At 44.9% G+C, this 22,113-nt stretch overlaps 1 protein-coding gene across 2 annotated transcripts in view; it reads right to left on the bottom strand.

Annotated features, from left to right (window-relative positions):
* PROSER1 (proline and serine rich 1) overlaps positions 1–19,969 on the bottom strand; it is a 918,625-nt gene extending 898,656 nt beyond the window's left edge. For both annotated transcript variants that reach the window (XM_069640684.1, XM_069640685.1), the window contains exon 1: positions 19,093–19,969. In XM_069640684.1, coding sequence (XP_069496785.1) covers positions 19,093–19,137 — 45 coding nt within the window. In that variant the 5' untranslated portion in view covers positions 19,138–19,969. The remainder of the gene's footprint in view (positions 1–19,092) is intronic.
* Positions 19,970–22,113: the final 2,144 nt, after the last annotated feature.

Below are 22,113 nucleotides of genomic sequence, written 5' to 3'. Positions count from 1 at the left end.
GGACAAGTACAAAGACCTCAGTCGGAGGGGGGACGCTTCCGTCCAGCATACCTGTGGGCTGTTGTGCTCTCGGCCTGGCTGTTATCGGGGTCTTCCAGCCGCTTCTGGCGAGATGAGGGATTCAGTTACACCCACAGTGATGTATTTTCTTTTGAATTCTCTGTCTTTTCTGTGATTTATTTCTGAATAAATAGCCATATAAGTGCTCATTATTTTCTAAGAGTGCGTGTGGTTGTAAGTCATTGCGTCGTCTACCTGCGTTTAAAGTATTGGCTCTGCAATTGCATTGGTGATTAATGATTGTCCGTGCACTCTGGGCGAGCAATACACCCGCACACAACAGCCTGGATGGGCTATGAAGGTGCAGGGGTACCCGAGCTCTGAGTGAAAGGAGCAGCTGCTGGGTGCAGAAGTTCCGTTTTGTTTGTTGTTTGTATGGTTTTAGGTTCTTCACGTGAAAGGGTAACTAAACGAGAATGTCCATTTGTGAGGGCAGCTGTATGCTGGGCGGGTAAGAAAACTAAGGAGGCAAATGGGGGAGGACGAGATGGCAATAGCTGGCTGGGAGGCAAACCCGTGGGGGCAGGAGGGTTGGGCGGTGTTACACTATGGCGGCTAACATTAAGGTACTGACATGGAATGTGAGGGGGATGGGTACATACTTGCGCAGAAACCGTGTGAAATCTTTCCTCGATAGGAAAAAGGTGGCTATTGCATTGTTACAATAAACCCACCTCACGGAGGGCGAAATGGCAAAGAAAATAGAACGCTCGGGGGCAGGGGGACAGGGATATGGGGTGGAATACTCCAAGTACGCTCGTGGGGTATTCACATGGATAAATGCAGCGGTGCCGTTCTGGCTGCAGGAGGTGGAGGTTGGCACTGATGGGAGGTATTTAATTCTAAGGGGTCACATAGAGCATGTGGAGGTATGCATAGTCAACTCCCATTTCCCTAACCATGGTATCCCATCACACCTCAATAGGATATGCGCAAAGATCACACCTTACCAGGAATGCTTTCTTATCTGGGGGGTGGAGGGGAGACTTTAACTGTGTTAAGGACCCAGGATTAGACCGGTCAATCCCACCCCCGAACACCACAGGTCCAGCACCCTTTGCACTAAACACTGTGCTGCACAATTTGGATCTTTTGGATGTATGGAGCGAACTTCACCCAGGGGATAGGTGCTACTTCACCCCATGGTTTCTACACCAGAAAAGACTACCTCTTTGTGATTAGAACTCAGATGGCGGAAATAGTTTTGGCACAGTACCTGGGTAGAACCATCTCGGACCACTCACCGTTTATGCTAGAGTGGAAAATAATTGGGCCAAGGCCTCCCATACCGTTGTGGCGCATGCCCACTGACGCCCTGACAGATCAGATCTTTAGGGATGGGCTTAAAACTAAGCTGGAGGAATATTTGGAGTGCAATGTGGGTAGCGTGCAAGATTGGAGCACAGTGTGAGAAGCGATGAAAGTTGTGGTGAGGAGGGAGGTCATCGCCAGTGCGGGTGGTATCCGTAAAACACTCGGATTGTAACTGGAGACGATAGAGGATGACATCAGGCGAATGGAGGGCCGAGCGCAGGGTCACAGGGCTGAGGAGCTGAAACTGGCCGATTACATGGTTAAGAACGCTAGGGTGCATGCAGAGGGGGATGAGCTGAGCAGACTGCTGTCGTGACTCTGCAAAAGGGAACACCCGAGACACTTAACTACAGAGCTTAAAGATGAGGAGGGCACGCTACATATGACCCAGCAAGAAATTAACGATACATTTGCTAAGTTTTACTCCCAACTATATAAGCAGGACACGTTGGTCCCTCAGGAGGATATACTGGGTACACTGGAGAAAATCGTGCTGCCTAGCCTGAATACTTCACAACGTGAGACACTGGAGAAGGATATAACAGCTGGGGAAATCAGTGAGGCAATCAAATCATTGGCTACTAGTAAGACCCCGGGCAGTGACGGACTCCTTCAAGAGTTCTACAAAACATGTGTCGGTTGTGACACCAGTGTTGCACGAGGTATATACAGAAGCCTACACAAAGGGGGTGCTCCCGGCAAGTAGGAGTGAAACGCTAGTGATCCCGATACCCAAACCAGGAAAACCCACAGACTAATGTGATTCTTACAGACCTCTGGCCATGTTGAATTATACTAGGAGAATATCTCTCCTTATCCGGTATTCTCTCAGGGTAATGTCTCTAATTGGTCCATAGTTTCTTCATCAAGAGATCTTCTAATAGTGCTGTGTCATCTTCTGGACAAGGTCCTGTAGCTCTATTACAATGTACTTAAATTTGCTCTGCCCTCTTGGGACATTCCGCAATGCTTTGTATTCCTCCTCCTTAAACTTTGTTCCAGGTGTATATACCTCTCCAACTTCTGCAGCACCTTTTTAATTCCTTTGTAGTGACCTTTCCCTTATGTTGCTTATTTGGAATACTTTTCCCACATCTGCTTCACTTGATTTTGATTCCCATTTATATTTCCTCCCAGGGTGTTTGTGTCCAAATCTTAATATTTTCTCTTTCAGGTTGGTTTGGTACTCTCGAGATCACCTTAACACAATTCCACTTCACTGGCTTTATATGTAGGCTCTCGTCAATTTCACTAGGACAAATTTCTCTTTGTGTCCATTCTTTAATACCTTCTCCCTCAGGCTTATTAGTTATTCTCGTGATTGCTTTAACACAGTTCCTGTACAAGGGCTTTATATTTACTATCTCGTCAATTGTACTGGGACAAGTTTTTCTTTGTGCCTTTTTCTTAATACCTTCTCTTCCGGGCTCATTTGGTACTCTCGTGATTACATTACTACAGTTCCACTTTACTAGCTTTATATTTAGGGTCTTGTCAATTTTGCTGGGACAAGTTTCTCTTTGTGTTCATTCATTAATACCTCATTAATACCTTCCCTCCCGGGCTTAGTTGTTATCTTAGCACAGTCCCACTTTAATTGCGTTATATTTAGTACCTTGTCCATTTCAAAAGGACAAGTCTTTCCTCTTGCATAGCGATGGCCCGGCAGCCTCCCGGTACTCCTGTTCTCCCAGTTACTTCTGTATCTGCAGGGAATGCTTCCAGGTTCGGTGCTCGCTCGAGTTCTCCTCCTCTACTCCATGTCTCGTGTTCCTCCTTCCTGTCAGTATCTCCCACTCGGTTCTCTTCCTCAATGCGACAGCGTCTGACTGCGTGGACTCGCTTGCTGGGTGGTTTCAGTGCTGTTTGAAGTCATCGTGGTGGAGATAATGCTTCCCTTCTTCTCCGGGGGAAACTCTTCTCAGAAACTACGGGCTTCCAGCATTTCCCTCTGCTGCGTCACCTTGTCAGGGGGCTTCCCCTGCTTACACTCCTCTCTCTCTGGTCGTGGTTCACCTCGGCTCAGCATGCTCTCCCCCTTTCAGCCTCGTTTCAGGTAAATGTATGTCTCTTCTTAAAGAAAAAGAACCTCCTTTTTGTGCATAATGCGATATTTTAGTTTTGTCTTCAACCAAGTCCCTGGGGCTTACAATCTTACACATCTGATAATACCATATATGCCACTATGGTGGATGATCTATGGGGTTTCTTACAGGAACGGAGTCCTAGTCCCCTAAGAAGGAGTCTCTCCCAGTGAGGTCCCACTTAGCCAGACCGCTAGGAAGGGTCTTGCGAGCGGGCTCACATCCCTAGCCTCAAAGTACCCTTGATTCTCCACAAGTCAAAAGATTGCATCTAAAGAATAACAAGCTGTGTACATGGAGTTGTTGACATTTTGAATTAGGTCAAAATCAAACACATTGTGCAGAAGGGAGTTAGTGTTAAGATGCGCAGGCGAGTCCAACCAGTAACCTGGATTGTCTACAACTACTAAATTGACACCACATGGAAAGAGCTGTGCAAAAAGGTATCAAAAATTGTTCCCACATTCAGGATGGGGGAATGGTCAATTGACCAATACAATATCAAATAGGTTGAGGCCACATAGAGGTATCAAATGAGTAAAATATCGGCTCTTGCAATCCTGATGTTTGTTTTAATCAAAATGTTCATTTTCTGTGTGAAAAATAGCTTTTAATATATACAATTGTGTAGTGTAAGGCATAGGAAACACTGGAATGGGGCACACAGAAATGTTAGTCTTTTTCAAGATTGCGGTGAAAAAGAAGTATTTTTGTAGAATACAATATGCTACCTCAAGGCTACTTCACTGTGTTCTGGACTTTAACTTCAGAATTGATAACCACCTTAGCCATTGAGACACCTTAGCTATTGGGACAGCTTTCAAAAAGGGCCATTCTACCCGGTCAAAGCCTTCCCATAGTCAAGCGACATCAAGAGTGGTTCCCGATCTCCTTCTCCAATTCCTGTCATTAGGTCTGGCGTTTTGCAAATATTATCCACCCCTGTCTACCTCTAATAAAACACATTTGATCGGTGTGTATTAGTTTGGGTAGAAATCTGCCCAGTCTCTCTGCCAATACATTTTTTTAAAAAACGTTTTATTAATTTCCAACACATAACAAACAAACATTAACAACAACAAACACTGCACTACAAGTGGCACTTCGTGTCGGGATCCACACTCTATCATCCATCTCCTTGGCGCATTGGCTCGGCTCCCTCCTTGTCTGTCCATAATGTTCAGTATTTGATCATCCCTGGCTCCCGCATTAGACCCCTTGCGGTATGTCCACAGCCCCCACTGAGTTCCTTCGCTTACATTGTCGCCGAGAATCCAATCCTCCTCCGGCCCACTAAGGCCTGTCGTGTCTTGCCGTTAGTTTGGCCCCACTCTCTGCATCGCTCTGGTCCACACTGATGTATTCGCTATTGTCAATTTTTTCAGGTCTGTACACCACATTTCTACTGATGGCCCTGTGCTCGAGTTCCATGTCATCGCTATGCAGCGTTTCACTAGGATACACATAAAATATTTCATTTTTGCTATATGTGTCCTGTGTTTGCCGCTCCTCGGGAAAAGCCCCAGGAGATAAGATTCCAGCAACCATGCTTGCATTTGAATCCCTAATGCCTCCGCCCTCATTTTCACTGTGTCCCAAAAGTTAAGTATCACCGGAACGGACCAGAACATATGTGTTATATCCACCTCTTCTGTCGCACAACGTGGGCAGCTTCGGGCTTGATCATGTCTCATGTGCGACATTCCCTTGGGTGCGAGGTATGCCCTATGCATGAGGTACAGCTGCATTCACTTGAATCTCGCATTTCTGGAGACTTTTTTGGCAAACTGAAGTGTCCTACCCCACTGCTCATCAGTGAAGGTCCTGTGGAGTTCCTCTTCCCCATCTAGCTCTTGCATGCAACGCCCTCTCATTATTGCTACGCAGGAGCTGTTCATAGAGTCTGGATATCGTGTGTCCTCCCTCCGACACATCGTACCACACGTCCAGTACTCCCTCACTGTCCCCTTCTCCCGGCAATGCCCTCCACTTCTTCTTGATCCTCTGTATCATACTATTGTACAGTAGGAATTGTCCGCTGTATACTCCCTGTTCATCCATCAAGGTCTGAAAATCCACCCACAGTCCATCTTTCCATAGGTCTCTGGTCTGTGACACTCCCTTGTCTTCCCACAGAATGCGCTAAATAGTCAGGGACGCCGTGTGTATGTCGAATAGTCCTGCAAGGGGGATTTGACCAGAGTAGGCATCTTCCACGCTCTCCTCCACATGGTCAGGCCCAGTTGAACTATAGTAGGGAGTGGTTTGCTCTGCCAATACACTTGTGTATATTTTTGCATTAAATATTGAACAATGAAATTGGACGGTAAGACCCACAGTCTAGTTTATCCTTCCCCTCTTTTGGAAGGACCACTATTCTTGCCTGAGTGAATGACTTGTGCCCCCTGTCCCTCCAGGAAGCAATTAAACGGTTTACTCAGGAATGGTGCCAACTCCATTCCATATCTCTTATAGAAGGTTGTGGTAAACCCATCTTGACCTGGGGTGGATCCTGCCTATTGCTCGAAACACTTCTTCCATTCCCACTGGGGCATCCATCTGTGCATTGCCCTCTATTGTTAGCGTTGGTAGGGAGATTTCATTTAGGTATGACGCACCTCTTATTTTATGTATTTATTGGTTATTTGTAACCCCCCAGGTGGTATACAGTCAGGCATATTATTGGCCAAATATTTGGGCTATGTCTTCAGGATGGGTCAGAATGTGGTTCTATGATGTTTGCTTGAGATAGTATGTTCAAGGCCGATTTGCTTGAATTTCATCGGAAAAAAAGCAAAGTTAGACCCCCCCCTATACGTCTCACCTTAATAAATACCTAAACCTAATCCCCCTGCCACCGCCACATTTACTTTTGAGGTGACATTTGTAACAATAAAAAATAAAAATGTAAAAAAGAAAAGAGCCTCAAACAAATGGGTCAGGTCCCACAATGTTACCCAAATCCCCGTCAATCTTATATATCGCCCTATACACCCTCTGTCCCCTGAGACAGGTTGCCAATAGCGTGTGGGCCTGGTGTTCTTTTTCGCAAAGCCTTTGCTTTGAATACTGAAGTTGAGCCAGGGCCTTGCCCATCCATAAGTCTCTGTGAGCCTGTTTCAAGTCTGTCACTCCTGTATTGATTGTTTCACAGTTTCTCTTCCCCTTCCCTTATGCTTTATCCGAGTTCAGTTTCTCTCAGAACACTCTCCCTTTTCTTTGCTGCTCCCTCAGAGATCAAGAGGCCTCGAAAGGTGGCCTTCGCTGCCTCCTGCGCTATGCGTACCGGGACCTCCCCTGTGTCGTTTGTCTTGAAGAATTCACAGATTTCATTCTTGATAGTTTCTCGAAATAAGGAATATCTGAACAAGGTATCATTACATATTCAGCATTTACCTATCAAGGGCCCAAATCTAATGATAATCTACACATATCATGGTCTGAGCAACCAACAACCTGTATGTCTGCCCCAACAATAAATATCATTCTCATTTGCTTCATCTACCACAATATAGTCTATTCGTGTGTATGTTTTATGAGGTGTTGGGGGAGTACAAAGTGTATTATCTTTGCTCTAGGTGAACTGCTCTCCACGAATCGATTATGTAATACTTCTGCAGGATATGGGAGTACCAGTCCAGTTGTGTGTCTGCTAACATAATGACATCCCCTTCATAGATCAGAATCCCTACTTTCCATCATTCCAAAAACCCGAACAATGTGTTACAAAAATGTGCCTGATGTTGGTTTGGTGCATATAATGAGCATGCAGTCACGTCAGTTACCTATTCTCCCTTGTACTGGCAGGAGGCTCCACTCCCCTCTTTATCTGACACACTTTCAGAACCCATGATGTTCATAGCATTAACCCTGCTGCAGCCTTTCTGGTATCACCCAAGGCCCACGAGACCGTACCTAAGCCTTTCCCTGTTATATGATATTCTTCCCCCTCTTAATTTTGGCTTCCTGGATAATCCAGGCCAGATTGCTTGAACTACCTTACCACCATAGATCTTTTCTGCAGTGAGTTCAGGCTTTCACATTCAGGGTCCACATTTGTATCACATTAAGGTTTTACATAATTTCTCTTCCATTTGTTTGACCCCCTGTATTACACTTCTTACATATTCCATTCCATTGTTAGTAATCCCCTTCTCCGATTTCAGTAAATCTCTCACCCCCCCATTATATACAAACCTGACCCACATGGGAACCTTCATAGTCTATCATTCCATTCTCTCTTGATCTCGCCGATATGTCCATTTGCTGTTTAAAGTAGTGTGTCACCTGGCCAAAAAAACGATTTATCCAGAACGTTTGAGGAGAGTCGCTATGAGACCTTTAACCTTGCGAGAGAGGCCGATTCCCCTTGCTTTTCCTGCAGGCCCATAATGCATATATTACATCTCCATCCCCTATTTTCAAGGTCATCGACTTTCAAGGCCAGGTCGCTTCCATTGTTTCTAGATCTTGCATTCTAGTTTCGAATTTAACCTCCATTAAATCTGCGGAAAGCGGATTGTTTCCCACTGCTTCCATTTTATCCTCGTTCTTATACATTCTCCTTTTCAGTTGTGTCATAGAAGTTTCTATATCGCTGCTAATTAATTAAATTTCTTCCAAAAGCAGATGCATATCTGCCTTGGTGGCCACTTCCTGCATCCCGCTAGTAGATTGTCGAGGGTTCTCATCTGACTCATTCCAGCCTCGTTCTGTGTATGGCGAAAGCCGTAGAGTGCTGCCAACGCCTCTGGTTTAAGCATGCGCTAAGCCAGAGTCACTGCATCGTATTCTATTCCAGTACAGCAGGCAAATCGCCCCGTGTCTTATCCCCCTTTGGATAAATTAGGGTCTCAGCTAAACTCTCCCAATCTGGTGGGCATGTCCTGTGTTTTTAGGTCTGTACCCTTTGGCTAACTTTCCCTTTTCCACTAGTCATCAGAACATGTTTTTCCCCCACCTTTCAAGGCTTTGTAATATGACCCCGTTTCACAAATATAAATTCACATAATCTTGCAGTCAATAAGATCTCCAACCCATCTGTGCATCAATCTGTTATCAAGTGCTTTCCTTTTCTCTATGCGCCTGTGTTAATTGTTGGTTTTGTTTTTTGGCATTTTATATAGCGCTACGAACCCTCGGGTATCTGAGCGCTGCTTATTACCCATGGTGTGTGGTGCTCATTTATCAACCTCGGAAGGATGATAGGCTGAGTTTGGCCCTGCCGGGATTCAAACCTGCGTCAGCAGGCTCTGCACGGATGTCAAAGTGAGCGCTCTACTCGCTGTGCTATGTGGGGATACCGCCAAAGTCTGAGCCGTAGCCCAGCACAATCGCTATCTTTGTGTAGCAACGTCATCTCATTGCCAGGATCAACATAAAAGTGATCACAGACCCCGATGTGGTACGCCCATAAGAGGATCAATCATTATTTTCATAACACGTCTTCCAACAACACCATCTATAATTCTCCTCTGTGATCTCCGTCTTTCTCGAGTCCCTGCACCCACTCACCTGCCAACATGTCACCACAGTATTTTCTCACTGCAATTGGCAGTGTCATGCCCTGCTCCTCTTTTAAGTCCCCAGCGTACCAATATTCATGCCCTGACAGCACACTTTCTAACAGCAGGCGGGGCATCGGCTCTACCATTAGTTACACTGGAGTGTTGCCAGCACTCACTTGGGGCTCATGCCGACTTCACACTGCTGCATCACTTCTGCTGGAGCATGGGCCGGGCCGTCCACTTATATCAGAGTCGGTCCAGACTTATCCTCCCAATCGGCTCCAATTGGGGGGGGGAAATCACTTCCCACATTCTTCACGGCTCCATCATTCCTTCCACACTACCCAATGGGACACCCTCATTGCCTTATTTCGGTCGAGGAAGAAGGGGACGCCATGTTAAGCAGTCATCTCGTCTGGGCCCCCTGGTGGTCTCCCGAAGTCAGTCTTTTGTTCCCGGCTTTCAGACAGATCCAAAAAACCTTCCAGGGTCAATTGTGCCTACAGCCTAAGGCAGACCTGAGTTTATCCAAATGGCGAAATGTTGTCAGTTGGAGTATGTATTTGCTCAGACATTTTTCAGCATGGATTGATACTAACCCCTCTAGGAAGGCAGATGCAAATGCTGTGGTGAACATGCCGATCAAAGACTTTATTACAAGATTTTGTGTGCCCTTGGGCATAAACAGTGATAGGGGTAGACACTGTACAAGTCAAATTGTCAAGGAGCTTTGTATTGTATTGCTTTACAGATTCAGCAAAAGCTTCACTGGCCACATCATCCACGATCATAAGGGGCAGTAGAATGACATAATGGGATCCTGAAAAATAAACCAGCAAAAATATGTTCTGAGACACAACTAAAATGGCCAGATAACCTCAGATTAGTTCTTAAGATCATGCAGAGCATGTGTAATCAGAAATCAGGTCGGAGTCCATGTAAAATACTCAGCAGTTGTCCAATGGAATTTCCTTCATCACCACTGCTAAATTTAACACAGCTTATCGCTCACTTGAGGATACACTCAGACACTAATGAAATGTATCAAATCAACCCAGCCAAGGAGGCATTACCAAAGGACCCAGAAAAACCATTCACTGGAACCCAGGGATTTGGTCTATGTAAAGGTACATCATCGAAAGACCGCCCTAACACAACACCTGAAAGGTGCCTACCAGGTTCTGCTGACCACAAACAATCCTGTTAAGTGCCAAGGACTACCCACCTCGATACAAGTAATGCACTTTAAGAGAACAGAGTCTCTTAAGGATGCTCTGCCTTCTGCTGGCTACTGGTGCTCTGTATGCATTACTATTGTCCATTACTGGAGCAGGAGAGGAATCTAAATGTGAAATACAGGTGTATATTTGAAAACCATGGTAAAAGGAGCAAACACGTAGCTTAACTTGACAAACTGTCACCACAATGGACATAGTAAGTTAAGCAGATTCAGGAAATTGGCCATGGTGGATGACAGATCGCGATGTTGCCTTGCCAGGGGCAACTGAGGATAGCGTGAGATATGGATTGGTGGAGTAGGTTATATATCAGGCGTTGTCCATACTGATGCCGAGTGTCCTGTGTGGCAATTTCCCAGAGTATTTTGTGCCCTTCCGAATTGGGTTTCTGATGAAGAATATGAAATTGGCTTTCGGTAAATATTCCAATGTGCCCGTTTCTGTCCAACCTACAGTCGACATCACTACCACTACTCACATTACAATAGCAGGGATCGAAATTAAGATTTGATAGGCAGGAACTAAAATCAGATCCTGGGTATCCAGCAATAACCAGTGACCTGGAGCTACCACTCAGAAACTAGGAGCTAGTACATAGCGTTCTGCAGATCTAACATCCATATAAGATGCAGACATATCGCGTATTCCATTATTTATGATTTAAATGTAGCATGGATGTGTCCTAATGTTTATTTATACATTGTGCCAAAACGCAAAGAGGAGGATGTGCATAGATTTGTTTTTTTCACCATCAGCCAAACGTAGCTCCTGGTAGCTGTTGGTGTCAAGCTAACCAAGCTCCTCCAGACCACAAGCAGGAGCTACATAGCACCCAGCTCCCCTCACTTTCTAACCCTGCAATAGTATATGCAGATGAATTCAAATGCCCTAGAGGCCAAGCCCTCTTAGTGACTGATGATGAAGGGGACCCCTTTTGTTTTTATTACAAGGCTGTACACATATCTGAGGTTGCTTGTGCTTTAGTGCAGAGAGGGCGTAGTCAAGCAGTTCAGGCTGGTCAGCTCCAATGCCGGCTGTTCCAATACTGATTTGCATATGGCTTGACCTCTTCTGCAATAGAAACAAAGGGGGGTCTGGGAATCTCTCTACCAGCACGAACACAGCCCAATGACCTGTTCTCGGGTGAATAACCCCTGGGAGAGACTCTACCAAGTCTTTAGCTTACTGTCCTTTTCACAGAGAAGAAATTTCCCCGCATATCAGCCTTTGTCCTGCCCAGGGGCAGTCCAGCGCCGAAATGCTAGGCAATTCTCCTCTGAACAAGAGTACCATCAGTAACCCCATACACGTGTTTCAGCCTTGTTGGGCATCATCAGTGAGGTGAAACTGTTGCCCCTCATTGGGCTGTGTTCGTGCTGGTAGAGAGATTCCCAGACCCCCCTTTGTTTGCATACATTAACTTTGGGTTTCACCCTAAGTTAACAGGGCAATCCAGACGTGGACCCCTTGCTCACTGTTCTTAGAGAGGCAACAGTTTCACCTCACTGATGATGCCCAACAAGGCTGAAACACGTGTATGGGGTTACTGATGGTACTCTTGTTCAGAGGAGAATTGCCTAGCATTTTGGCGCTGGACTGCCCTTGGGCAGGACAAAGGCTGATATGCGGGGAAATTTCTTCTCTGTGAAAAGGACAGTGAGCTAAAGACTTGGTAGAGTCTCTCCCAGGGGTTATTCACCCAAGAACAGGTCATTGGGCTGTGTTTGTGCTGGTAGAGAGATTCCCAGACCCCCCTCTTCTGCAATAGGGCACACAAGATAAAAGAACAATTGGTAGAAGACCGGCCAAAGCAATACCAGTCATTAAGATTAATTCAAAGACCTTCCACCAGTTACATTTTTTTGCTTATGTTTTTTGATTGCTCACCTAAAGACAAATGATGCTTCTGCTGAAATGGTGTGGTACAACAAACTTTTTTTAAAAATCATACATTGAAATACACTCATTTTATGATTTGTCTTTCACACTGTTCCTATAGTCCCTCTCCCATACTCTTAATTACAACATATTTACAAGGTATTACTACCACAGTGACCCAACAACTGTGATGTGCGACACCGAACACAGAAAATACAGCAGGACATAGATGGACCAAACTGGGAGTTCTCTTGGTGATGGGCAAGTTTTTCCTACTCTTTTTAGGATTCCAGATAATCATTAATTTTCTCAATTGTTCAAAGGGTGACACTATTCATCTACAACCAAGAGAGCTTTGTTTACCACAGGAAAGAAGAGCGATTTAGAATGGATGTGTTGCATGGTCCTACCTCTGGTGTTGTAGAATAGCATCTTTACAAAGGCTAATTACACAATGGAAATTGGGGACAGTTAAAAAAGGCAACATGCCTTATATATCTGGGTCCCAATTGACTACTGCTGAACTGGATCTCAGTCTACTGCACTTTAGATTTGAACTAAGCATAATGTTTAAAGGCATGCAATTTTGAACCAAGTTTGTTAGCAGATCTGGAGGTGAACCGATTCAATGCGACATGGTATGCTCTTAGGTACAGGGCTTTCTGAATGACAAGCTCTGAACTATCTGTGATCACAATCAATACAAAGCCTGGACAAAAGCTCTCAAAAATGATCTGTGGCCATGGTGATTCCTCTGGAAGATGTCCAAATGGTAGTGCATGTGGTCACAGTGATCATTTCAACCTTATAAGCCAGTTCATGGGGTACGTACCCAACTCACTGAACATTGCCAGTTCACAGGGCAGGATGTCTATAAGATTGAGTCATTCGTACATTTTGGTAATAAAGGCTCCCAGAGGACAAAGCCAGTTTGTCATATGTGTCCCAGTAATAATTACTGATTCCTGGTTAAGGAACCTCTGGCCAATGGAATCTTCATAGCTGCAATGAATGATTAAAATTAGAGTATTTTGATAAGGTATGTTGGAGAGGAGTGGGCAGAGTGTGCACCCTAGATGGAAAGAAATTTTGTGCAAATAATAGTGGTATAGAAGATGTCAGACCTAGTAAAACAGACACATGTGATACAGACCGCACATGACTCAGAGAAACACGCTTTTCAGGCTGCATACAGAACTGCTACCTTATTTATACATACCTAGTGATATCCTGTGTTTTGCAACAAAAGCTATTGGTCAGCCCCAACATTCCCTGTCGAGTTTTGATAATACTATTGATCATGTTTTGTGCGGCATTATAAACGCTGCTGCAGACAGAGTTCGGTGCATATCCATACCAATGCAAAACAGACTGAACATGTAGAAATGGGACGATGACCTAAGAGGATTACCCAAGTATTGAAGATGAAAGAGATACGACACGGTTTAGCCTATGTGTAGGCCAGATCAGACAAAAAGTCAGCCACTTTGACCCAGTTTGGAACAGAAGAATAGATTTGTTTAAAAACGCTGCAAAGCAAAGAGGATGAAATGTGAATTTTTTATTGATGCTCAAAGCACAAACGTGGGGTTGTGTAAGTAGAATGTCATGAGCAGCTATTTCATTTTAATATGTTATACACGTAGCCATGTTTATTGGCCCTGAGAATAGACAGGGCCCACAAGGCAATGAGACTAGAAATTGCAGGGCTCATAAGGCACAGCAGGGAGAGAGAGTGCAGTGTGATTCATAGCACATGATGAAATGGAGGGAGGATGTACACGCTGGAGATGTCATAATTACAATTGTTCTTTATATGTGACTGAATGGAGCAAGGTTGAGTATGCAGGAAATGTGTATCTCCTCAGATAGAAAAACATTAAGTTTACTGAAAACAGAAACATGTCTGGTGTGATAAACTGTGCCCTATCCAAAAAAAGTATAAATCAGGACTGCTTTGCTTGCTCGGGGGTTCATGCGAGACAGGTGGGGATACCTGTCAGGTCAGACGCTTTTCCTGTTGCCAATCTAAATTGCAGGGTGGAATATGTTTTCTTTTGCAATAACAACAACTCTGGGACAATGTAGAAATGAACAACGTGTTACAGAGGGGTATGAAATCCACACCTTCTTATATATGGAACACATCATACAAAAAATCTGAAACAAACACACCAAGTGCACTTATCCCTCTGGCCGTATCTGCACATTTCGACAACTGCAGCAATAAAATCCTGCTAAATTGACTCATGGATATCTGTCTGGAGGGAACCATAAGTCCTCCTTCATGTCATACACCTGCAATGTTACCTGGAGAATACCCAGACTATCCTGTTTATTTCCACTACCCTTCAACATCTACATGCCTCCCTCCTTTTTGGAAATCATGCACAACTCAGGCATCACACATGTCAGCTATTCGTACAATACTCAAACCACCTCCAAACTGACCCACACCTTGGCACCTGCCTTTCAAATAATGACACACGGACGGCAACAAATTAACTAAACCGAAACCCAACTAAAATCAAATATATGATTTGCGCCACGACAACCACCAATCTTACATCTATCTTCTGATCCAAATAAATGGGAACTTGCCCACAGCTGAGAGTGATTCTCATAAACCTACGACTCTTCATTTACAGCCCTCTCACACTTGAACCCAAAGTTCAAAGCAATCCAAAGTTAAAGCAATCATCAGAGGGTACTTCTTTCAACTCCAGAAGCGTAGCGGGTAGTATGTCCTGCAGCCAGTGAGTAGTTCTTCAAAGATGGTGCCCTTACGTCTTGTTGAAATTAGAGTAGGTATTATGCCAAATCATTAGCTGCATCATGCCACACTTGACTTTCCCAAGTGAGAACCAATGCAAACAACGTCCTTGTATAGTTTAGGCTCCACTATGACAACACCCTCTGTTAGGCACCCTGGAATATTTACTAAATTGCAGAGAAGGAGCCCAAAATGCTGCAGCTGAGCTACCCCTAAAACTGCAAAGATGGGGACACATCACCTCAATGCCCAGACCTCTCCACTCAGAGGAAGATCACAAACCCTTCAGAAAATCCCTCAAAACCTGGCCGTTCACTGGGCGGCAACAGGCAAACTAGCAGCCCCAAACAATAGACCAAACCAATTGGAAGCTTTAACCAAAAAACCACTCCAGGCTGGTAGTTCTAAAACTTAGAGAGCCCCCAGAACGCCTCAGACAACCCTTTATGCACATGCAACATCAAGGGGCGGCCCTCAAAGACTTTAATAACATAATATTCATCATGAGCCATCTCGAACCTAAACCCAAGGACCTATCAGTGTGTATCATGCTTGCAAACCAAGATGAAAGAACCAGGGTTTTGACAGAGATCTTTTGATCGCAGTACAGAAAACTGTATCCGGAGCCTGATCTCTGCCTCGCGGCACACACAAGTGCACGCAAGGGCTGATAAGCCCTTCCTCAGCGGCCCAGAAGAGGGAAGCTGTGAATGCGTAGAGCAGATGTGGTGTGGTGAGCAGGTAAGTGTGTATGTATCTATGTGAGTGTGTGTTTTGTTTGCGGGGTGGGAGCACGTTCGATGCAGGGAAGCAAATGGCGGGTTCACGGGGTGAACCCCTGATGAACAGTGTGGGAGAACGTCAAGTCTTGAGAGATTAAAAAAAAACCTGAAACATGCATTTCATGCCTACTGAGGGTTGTCAGGTGAAAAGACAGCCTTGAGTGGCAAAAATGGAGAGGCCATGCTAGGCCCTATTGTGAGAGTAAAGCTGGCTAATGTGGAGTTCCACTGAAATGTAAAAGGCAGTACAAAACAGTGATTTTTGACATAAGGCCTAGTGAAATGGCAAGAATTGGGCCTAGTCAACTCCACTAAAACGGACACGGCCGCAAGTGAAGGGGAATTTACCTGAGAGCTTAAAATTGATGGATATGCCCAATGAATGGGTAATAACCTGTGGTGCTGTATATGCTGACTTCATGTAAACTGGGAAAAGGCTCCTTTTGACAAATACAAAACTGCAGCAGTATTCATGTGAAAATATACTTTGAAAGGATAGGCATGTGAAAAATACCAAGGAGAAATGATGCCTGAAATGTAAGAAATAAAGTCAAGTGACAGATTGCATTGATCAGGAATAAAGAGACTTCATTTTCCTCGTATAAAATCACAGCATGTAAAGAGAAAGGCCGATTTCGTTTTTTGTAAAAATTGAACACTGGTTTCCTACGTTAACTATGGCCTATCTGTGTGCATAAGATTACTAATGAATCTACCTCTGTTCTAATTTAGTAGAAAATAAAGATTGTATTTTAAACCAAGTGCCCAGATATAATGCTCAAATGTTACATGTAAGCACATCTTGTCGATTTAAAGCTATATTTTCTGAAGTATGGATGCAGCTGGTTTTTTGCCCACTGAACTGAAAGATCTGTGCCTTTGATAATGTGAACTCATGACCTTTGGCTGAGGACCTCCCTCCATGAGAAGGAGGTCTGGTTTTCAGTTATACATACAAAGAGTATACAGGGAAGTAGATCAGAATTGTGGGATTTGCAGATAACACAGCCAGCAGAAAGGACCATTAAGGTCAGGTCCCCCATTAATTGTGCATTAGTGGCCAACAATGCCCAGACCTTTTCAGGGCCAACTCGACCTCAGGAAATGGCTTCAGAGCCACTAATGGATTGATCAAACATGGTGTATGAAACAGATTGCTGATAAAGCAGGTGGTCAGGTCCGGTTACGAGACGATGGAAAAATACAACCTAAGAATTGGTGGGGGCTGATGTGAAACTGAGGGACACAAGTGATACCTCGTCATTGACTAACATTGAATACATTTTCTTGAATTAAAGGTGCATTGTACCTCCTAGTGAGCTCGTCCCAGTCTCATATTCAAACGGATAAAAAGCCTGCTGGTATCAGGTAAAAAATAATTTTATGTGATGGATACAACTTCAGTTATGAAGATTATTAGGATTCCGGCCTTCCCATAATTCTGAGGGAATAGAAAGTTGGTGGGATGATAGGTTATGGAAGTAAGGTTTGAATCACGAAGGGGCAGATTTGTGACTATTCCGGCTGAGAAGTAAATGGCGATATAGGATTAGTATTTTCTGATTCGCCATAAAATATAGAACACAAAAATATATATGTGCTGACATTATCTGACGAATTTGGGTAGCTGCCATATTGTTAGATTTTAAGGACACTGAAGAAGTTAAACCCACTTGTCATTTTGGGGTGATTAATCTTTCTTCTCCCACAGCCTCCATCATTCACACCACATAACTCCTTGTCCTATTAGCAGGCAGTGGGCGTACTGGGGGGGAGGGAGAGAGCTGGCCAATACGTAGCGTGGGAATTTTGATAATAATGAAGTGTGACTAGCCCTATAAGAGATCAGTTTTCGATCTGAGAGGGACTTACTGGCTGATCTTTCTTTCACTTTTCGACTCTTGGGACCTTTCTTTGGACTTTTGATTTTTCCCTTTACTTTCCCACTCTATTGCTGGGCCTTAAACATTGTGTGGGAGACAGAGATTGGGAAATCTAGAAGCTAGCTGGGCCTATCACTTGAGGAGCCAAAGGAAGTTTGAGTGCTGGGGACTACCCTTGACCGAAGCCTTTGACCATATCTGTGCTATCCTCAGAGGAGCCCTGCTGTTTACCTGGATGCCCCAGAATCAAGGCCTCACGTGAAAGTAGATTCATCTGAATGCGAACAAAAGTGTGGGGGGAATCTGCCAGCCTTAATCTCTATCTCACATAGCGGGTAGGCGGGTGGAACTGGGGAGACCGTTAGCACATTTTACTAATTACAACACAAATTAATTCCACAGTAGAAAATCACCCTATCCATTTTAATTGAATTTTGTTTCGAACTACCTGCCTTAATCCTTTCCATAAAATTGCAGGGAGGTGAGCAGGTTGTGTAGATCCTTAGCACAGTCTATTGAAGTTAAATCAATGAATTCCCATATAGAAAATCACGGAATGAGTGTTGTTAGAGTTTGAACTAAGAAGGTTCATGCCCAGTGTGTTAGAGCCGGTGTAGACCATAAAGTACCTAGGTGACTCTACCTTTCTGAAACCCTTGTCTTCAGTACAGAAAAGGGGGGGGGCTGTCCATAATCCCAAAATAAGTAACCCTAAAACGCTGCCATTCAAGTGAATGGAAAGTGTGTAAAACAAAATTTTCCATTTCCTTGCAATCCAAAACGATTTTCCTAAGTTCCTGCATGTTATACAAATACAAAGCCCAAAACCATTTTCCTATTGAGTTCCTTTCCCGACTTTGCCTTTCACATAAAAAAACGGTTTCTTTCCATTGTGTCCATTTGTCCAACTCTGCCTTTTAATAAACAGCCAAAGCGCTCTTGCTACTGTATTCGCACTCCCTGTACATTGCCTTCAATTTAAGGGGCCATATATAACTGATGCTAGGGGTTGCTGGGAGAAAAGAGCTTGATAACAGACTAAGCAATCACTGGGTGAATTATATTGTTTGTGGGTGAAATTGCAAGAAATCTGATGTAAAGTGATAACTGTCCATCTCTAAATGTCCAAAAGAAGGACTCTTCAGCATGCTCAAATCCCTCTCCCGCCTCCAAATAACTCACTCACCTCTCAACTGATCAACAGTCGCAGAACCACAGTCCAGCCTCTCATTGCAGTCTGCCACATATTTAGCTCTATCACATAGCCTATCCATAACAGCAGCTTTCCCTGTGTGCGAGCACTGTCATCGAACAGATTTTGCACCACCAAACCCTCTACACTTAACACCCAAATGTCATTGCCACCAACCAAAACGAACAATGCAGCAATGGTGCTTCCAGCCAAAACTCAACAAAAACACAATTATCAGAAGAGACCCCATCTTTTTTCTTATAATACCCCTCTTCCAGAGCTGCGTGCAAAGAGGCTACTAAAAACGTAGATGTGCACATTTCCCGTCCCTGGATTTGTATACTTTACAAAAACATGTTATTATAAACGATTTGCTTTTACCTTTCGCACTTCATCCAGCACTACGTCAAAGGATTTCTTGTCCATTATGGTGTCTTTGCTAACGTGTCCGCCGTTAAATTAGAGGTTCTTTGAAACAGTGTCACAATATGCAATCCCATGCACACAAGAACTAACATATATCAAAATAACAAAGTCCCTGAAAAGTATCTCCTTAAAAGGCAAGCTTGAGAAGAGGTAATCATGGAGCAGGTTACTGTAACACTAACAGTAACAGCCCCTGCACAGTCGGGTGCTATGTTCCTCAGTGCGGAGAACATTGGCAACAGGTTACTGTTGGGCTACTGGGCACATATAAGCCGCCAGGTGCTTTGATGTTAATGGAAACTCAACTACCTATATGGTGCTGCTGTGCCTTTGGGCACAGGGTCCTAGTCTGCTGCAGGACACAGCTGTAACTGCTACTGGCTACGGGACAGCAGAAGTATGCTGCTGAAGTGCCCCCTTTACTGCACAATAACTGAATGTTTTTTATGCGCTTCACAATAAATTAGCTCCAGTGCGATATATTTACCTCTAGACTCTAGAACAGCACTGTTATAAGGAATTTAAGAAAACCAAACTGAGGCGACAACCTTCCGGTACTCACTAAGGGAAGGCAATTAAAACCAAAGTAGCAGGTATGGGTCAAATTCAACTTAACCCGACTGGGTCAAGGCAGGCGAGAGGTGTGTCTGTGCAGATAACCAGGTAGCAATTCTACTATACTACTCTACGGTAGCTGGTAAAAACGGCAGGAATGCGTGGAGGGTCCACCGTGTGCCGCTTACTGGCCTCCCTACTCCACTCATACGCGGCTATTACCAATCCCCTTTGTTTATTGCTAGAGAGAGACACAGACAGTAGGCACCAGCGACTACTTCCCATTAGAGGAATGGACCTGGCGACGCGTCTGCATCACGTGACTTATAAATTACGTTCCATTAAAAGTATATGTGTGGCTGACTGCTCCGGCAGAGTCAAGGGATCGTCACAGGCATAGGCCAGAGTATAGAAGGGCTAATATCTCAAGGTACAGTGTTGGGTAACTGCCTTGTTCTATCAACGCTGATCTTCATAAAGGGTGAAGACGAGACTTCATTCGCTGGAGTTTTTAAAAACCCCGCCTTGTTTTGGGAGACCACAGCAGTACAAATTTCGCTCTTTTACCAGTACAGCAATTTATGAGATGTTGGCATTTTCCCATTAACACTTGAGAAATTGCAAGTAAGGCTAGAACCCCCACCCTCTCGGTCAACAGCCATATGTATTAGCTAATTGTGCCACAGAGACTGCTTGGCAAAGGTTTTATCTAGGCCTAAAATAGTGAGAAAAACGAAAGTCCATTTGTTTAAACATGTATTTATTTATTTATTCGTATTTTTAAAGTGCACATCAGCCCTTGGGCAACATGCTTGCAGTCACAGCCAAATCCACACAGTTTATATACAGGACGACTACTACATAACTGTAAAATAGATGTTTTACTTTTATATCCATGGCTTGTCCTCTTTTTTAATTTTCAAAATCTGGTAGCCCAATCTTTGAACAAAGGTTTTACTTGCGTGTTTATAAAGGGAGAGGTACAATCGGGGCTCAAACAGGGTTGGCTGAGGCTGGCCCAAATATTTGGCTTGGCTCATGAAGATGCTCGTTCAGCGCCAGACAAGGGGGGCACACCTACCAATTGTGGGAGTAAGGGGGGGTGGTGGTCCAGGGCACCCCAAGGGGGAGAAATGGGATGCTGGAGTCATCCCAAAGGACCAAGTATCAGGGGAACCCTGGTAGGTGAGAGAGGACACTATCTGTATAAAATAATATGAACATGAAGGGGGCCTGTTGCACAAATGCTGGGACGGCAAAAACTTAGGGAAGCTCACTCATTGGGTGACCTGCAGGTGGGCCTCACAATGTAGTCCAGCATTGAGCACACGTTTAGAACGCTGCAGGAGAGGGAGGGGGGAAGCTGAATTTAGGTGGTTTGTTTCCAGCAGACCACAGTTGCTGGGTACAGCTCAGAACGATACAAGCAAGGTTGGATAGCCTGTCCAATGGTTGCTTGTGGCAGCTGGTGAAACAGATCACCCAGGTTCGCACTTGCACAACACCGGAGGTGGTTTCAACCCGTCCCCTCCCCATCTTGGCCAGCGGGCATGGGAACAAGTATGTGGGATAACGTGGGGTGCTCCAGGAAGAGCCAATCAGACAGTAAGTTCTGGTGTCCCTGCAAGCTAACAGGCCCACAATGTGTCCACAATAATGTTTGTGAGGGCAGATGTCATGTGAATGTCTCCCTTCCCACCAGTTCAGGGAGTCTTGTGTTCAAGTGCAGTTGAATAAAGTTCTGGAGGTCAGCACAATTATGTCATTCCTAATTGCAAACTGTTTGCAGAGAAAAGTGCGAAACAATGTGGTGCCATATGGGGAGGGATGAGCCAGGAGAGGGCAGGTATATTTGCTCCAATCATGTTTAACTAATGTATGCCTATCTATAGGGATATGACGTATCATAACCAGTCAGCTTTGTGAGAAGATGCGAATTCTGAAGTGCAACTGTTACAACTGTGTAACACTTTGTATTAGCAGTATAAAAATGTAGTTTGCGGGGGCGCTGTTGCGCCGAAACAAGATGGCCGCCTAAGCTTGGAGCTCCGGACGGGGAGAGCGAACGATCCTCGTCCTTGCACCATCAACCCATCCTATTCTGCACGACAGCCCCGGTGCCTCTGCAGGAACCTATCTGCGACATCCCTGTGAAATCCCGACCTCGTAGATCCTCGGATCGCCGAGATACGCTGCCCGGCCGAGCTGAGGCTGCCTCTGCCTATTCCCCCCGCCCTGAGGCTCCGGTGACCGCGGCCCGCTTGGTCACCCGAGGGCGCTGCGTGGCGGCCTGCTGCGGGGGAGGGGTGCTGAGCCCTGAGGCGCACCGGACTGCCGTGGACGCTGAGGCTTCCCTTCACACACTGTGGCACCCTGCTGCAGCCAGCCTTGGTCCCCACCCTCCTGACATTGGGATCCGCT

The sequence above is a fragment of the Ambystoma mexicanum genome, chromosome 7q, assembly GCF_040938575.1.
Source record: "Ambystoma mexicanum isolate Mex_15411 chromosome 7q, UKY_AmexF1_1, whole genome shotgun sequence".
NCBI classification, from domain to species: Eukaryota; Metazoa; Chordata; class Amphibia; order Caudata; family Ambystomatidae; genus Ambystoma; species Ambystoma mexicanum.
Note: the sequence above shows the minus strand (reverse complement) of the source record. Positions and strands in the feature narration are given on the sequence as shown.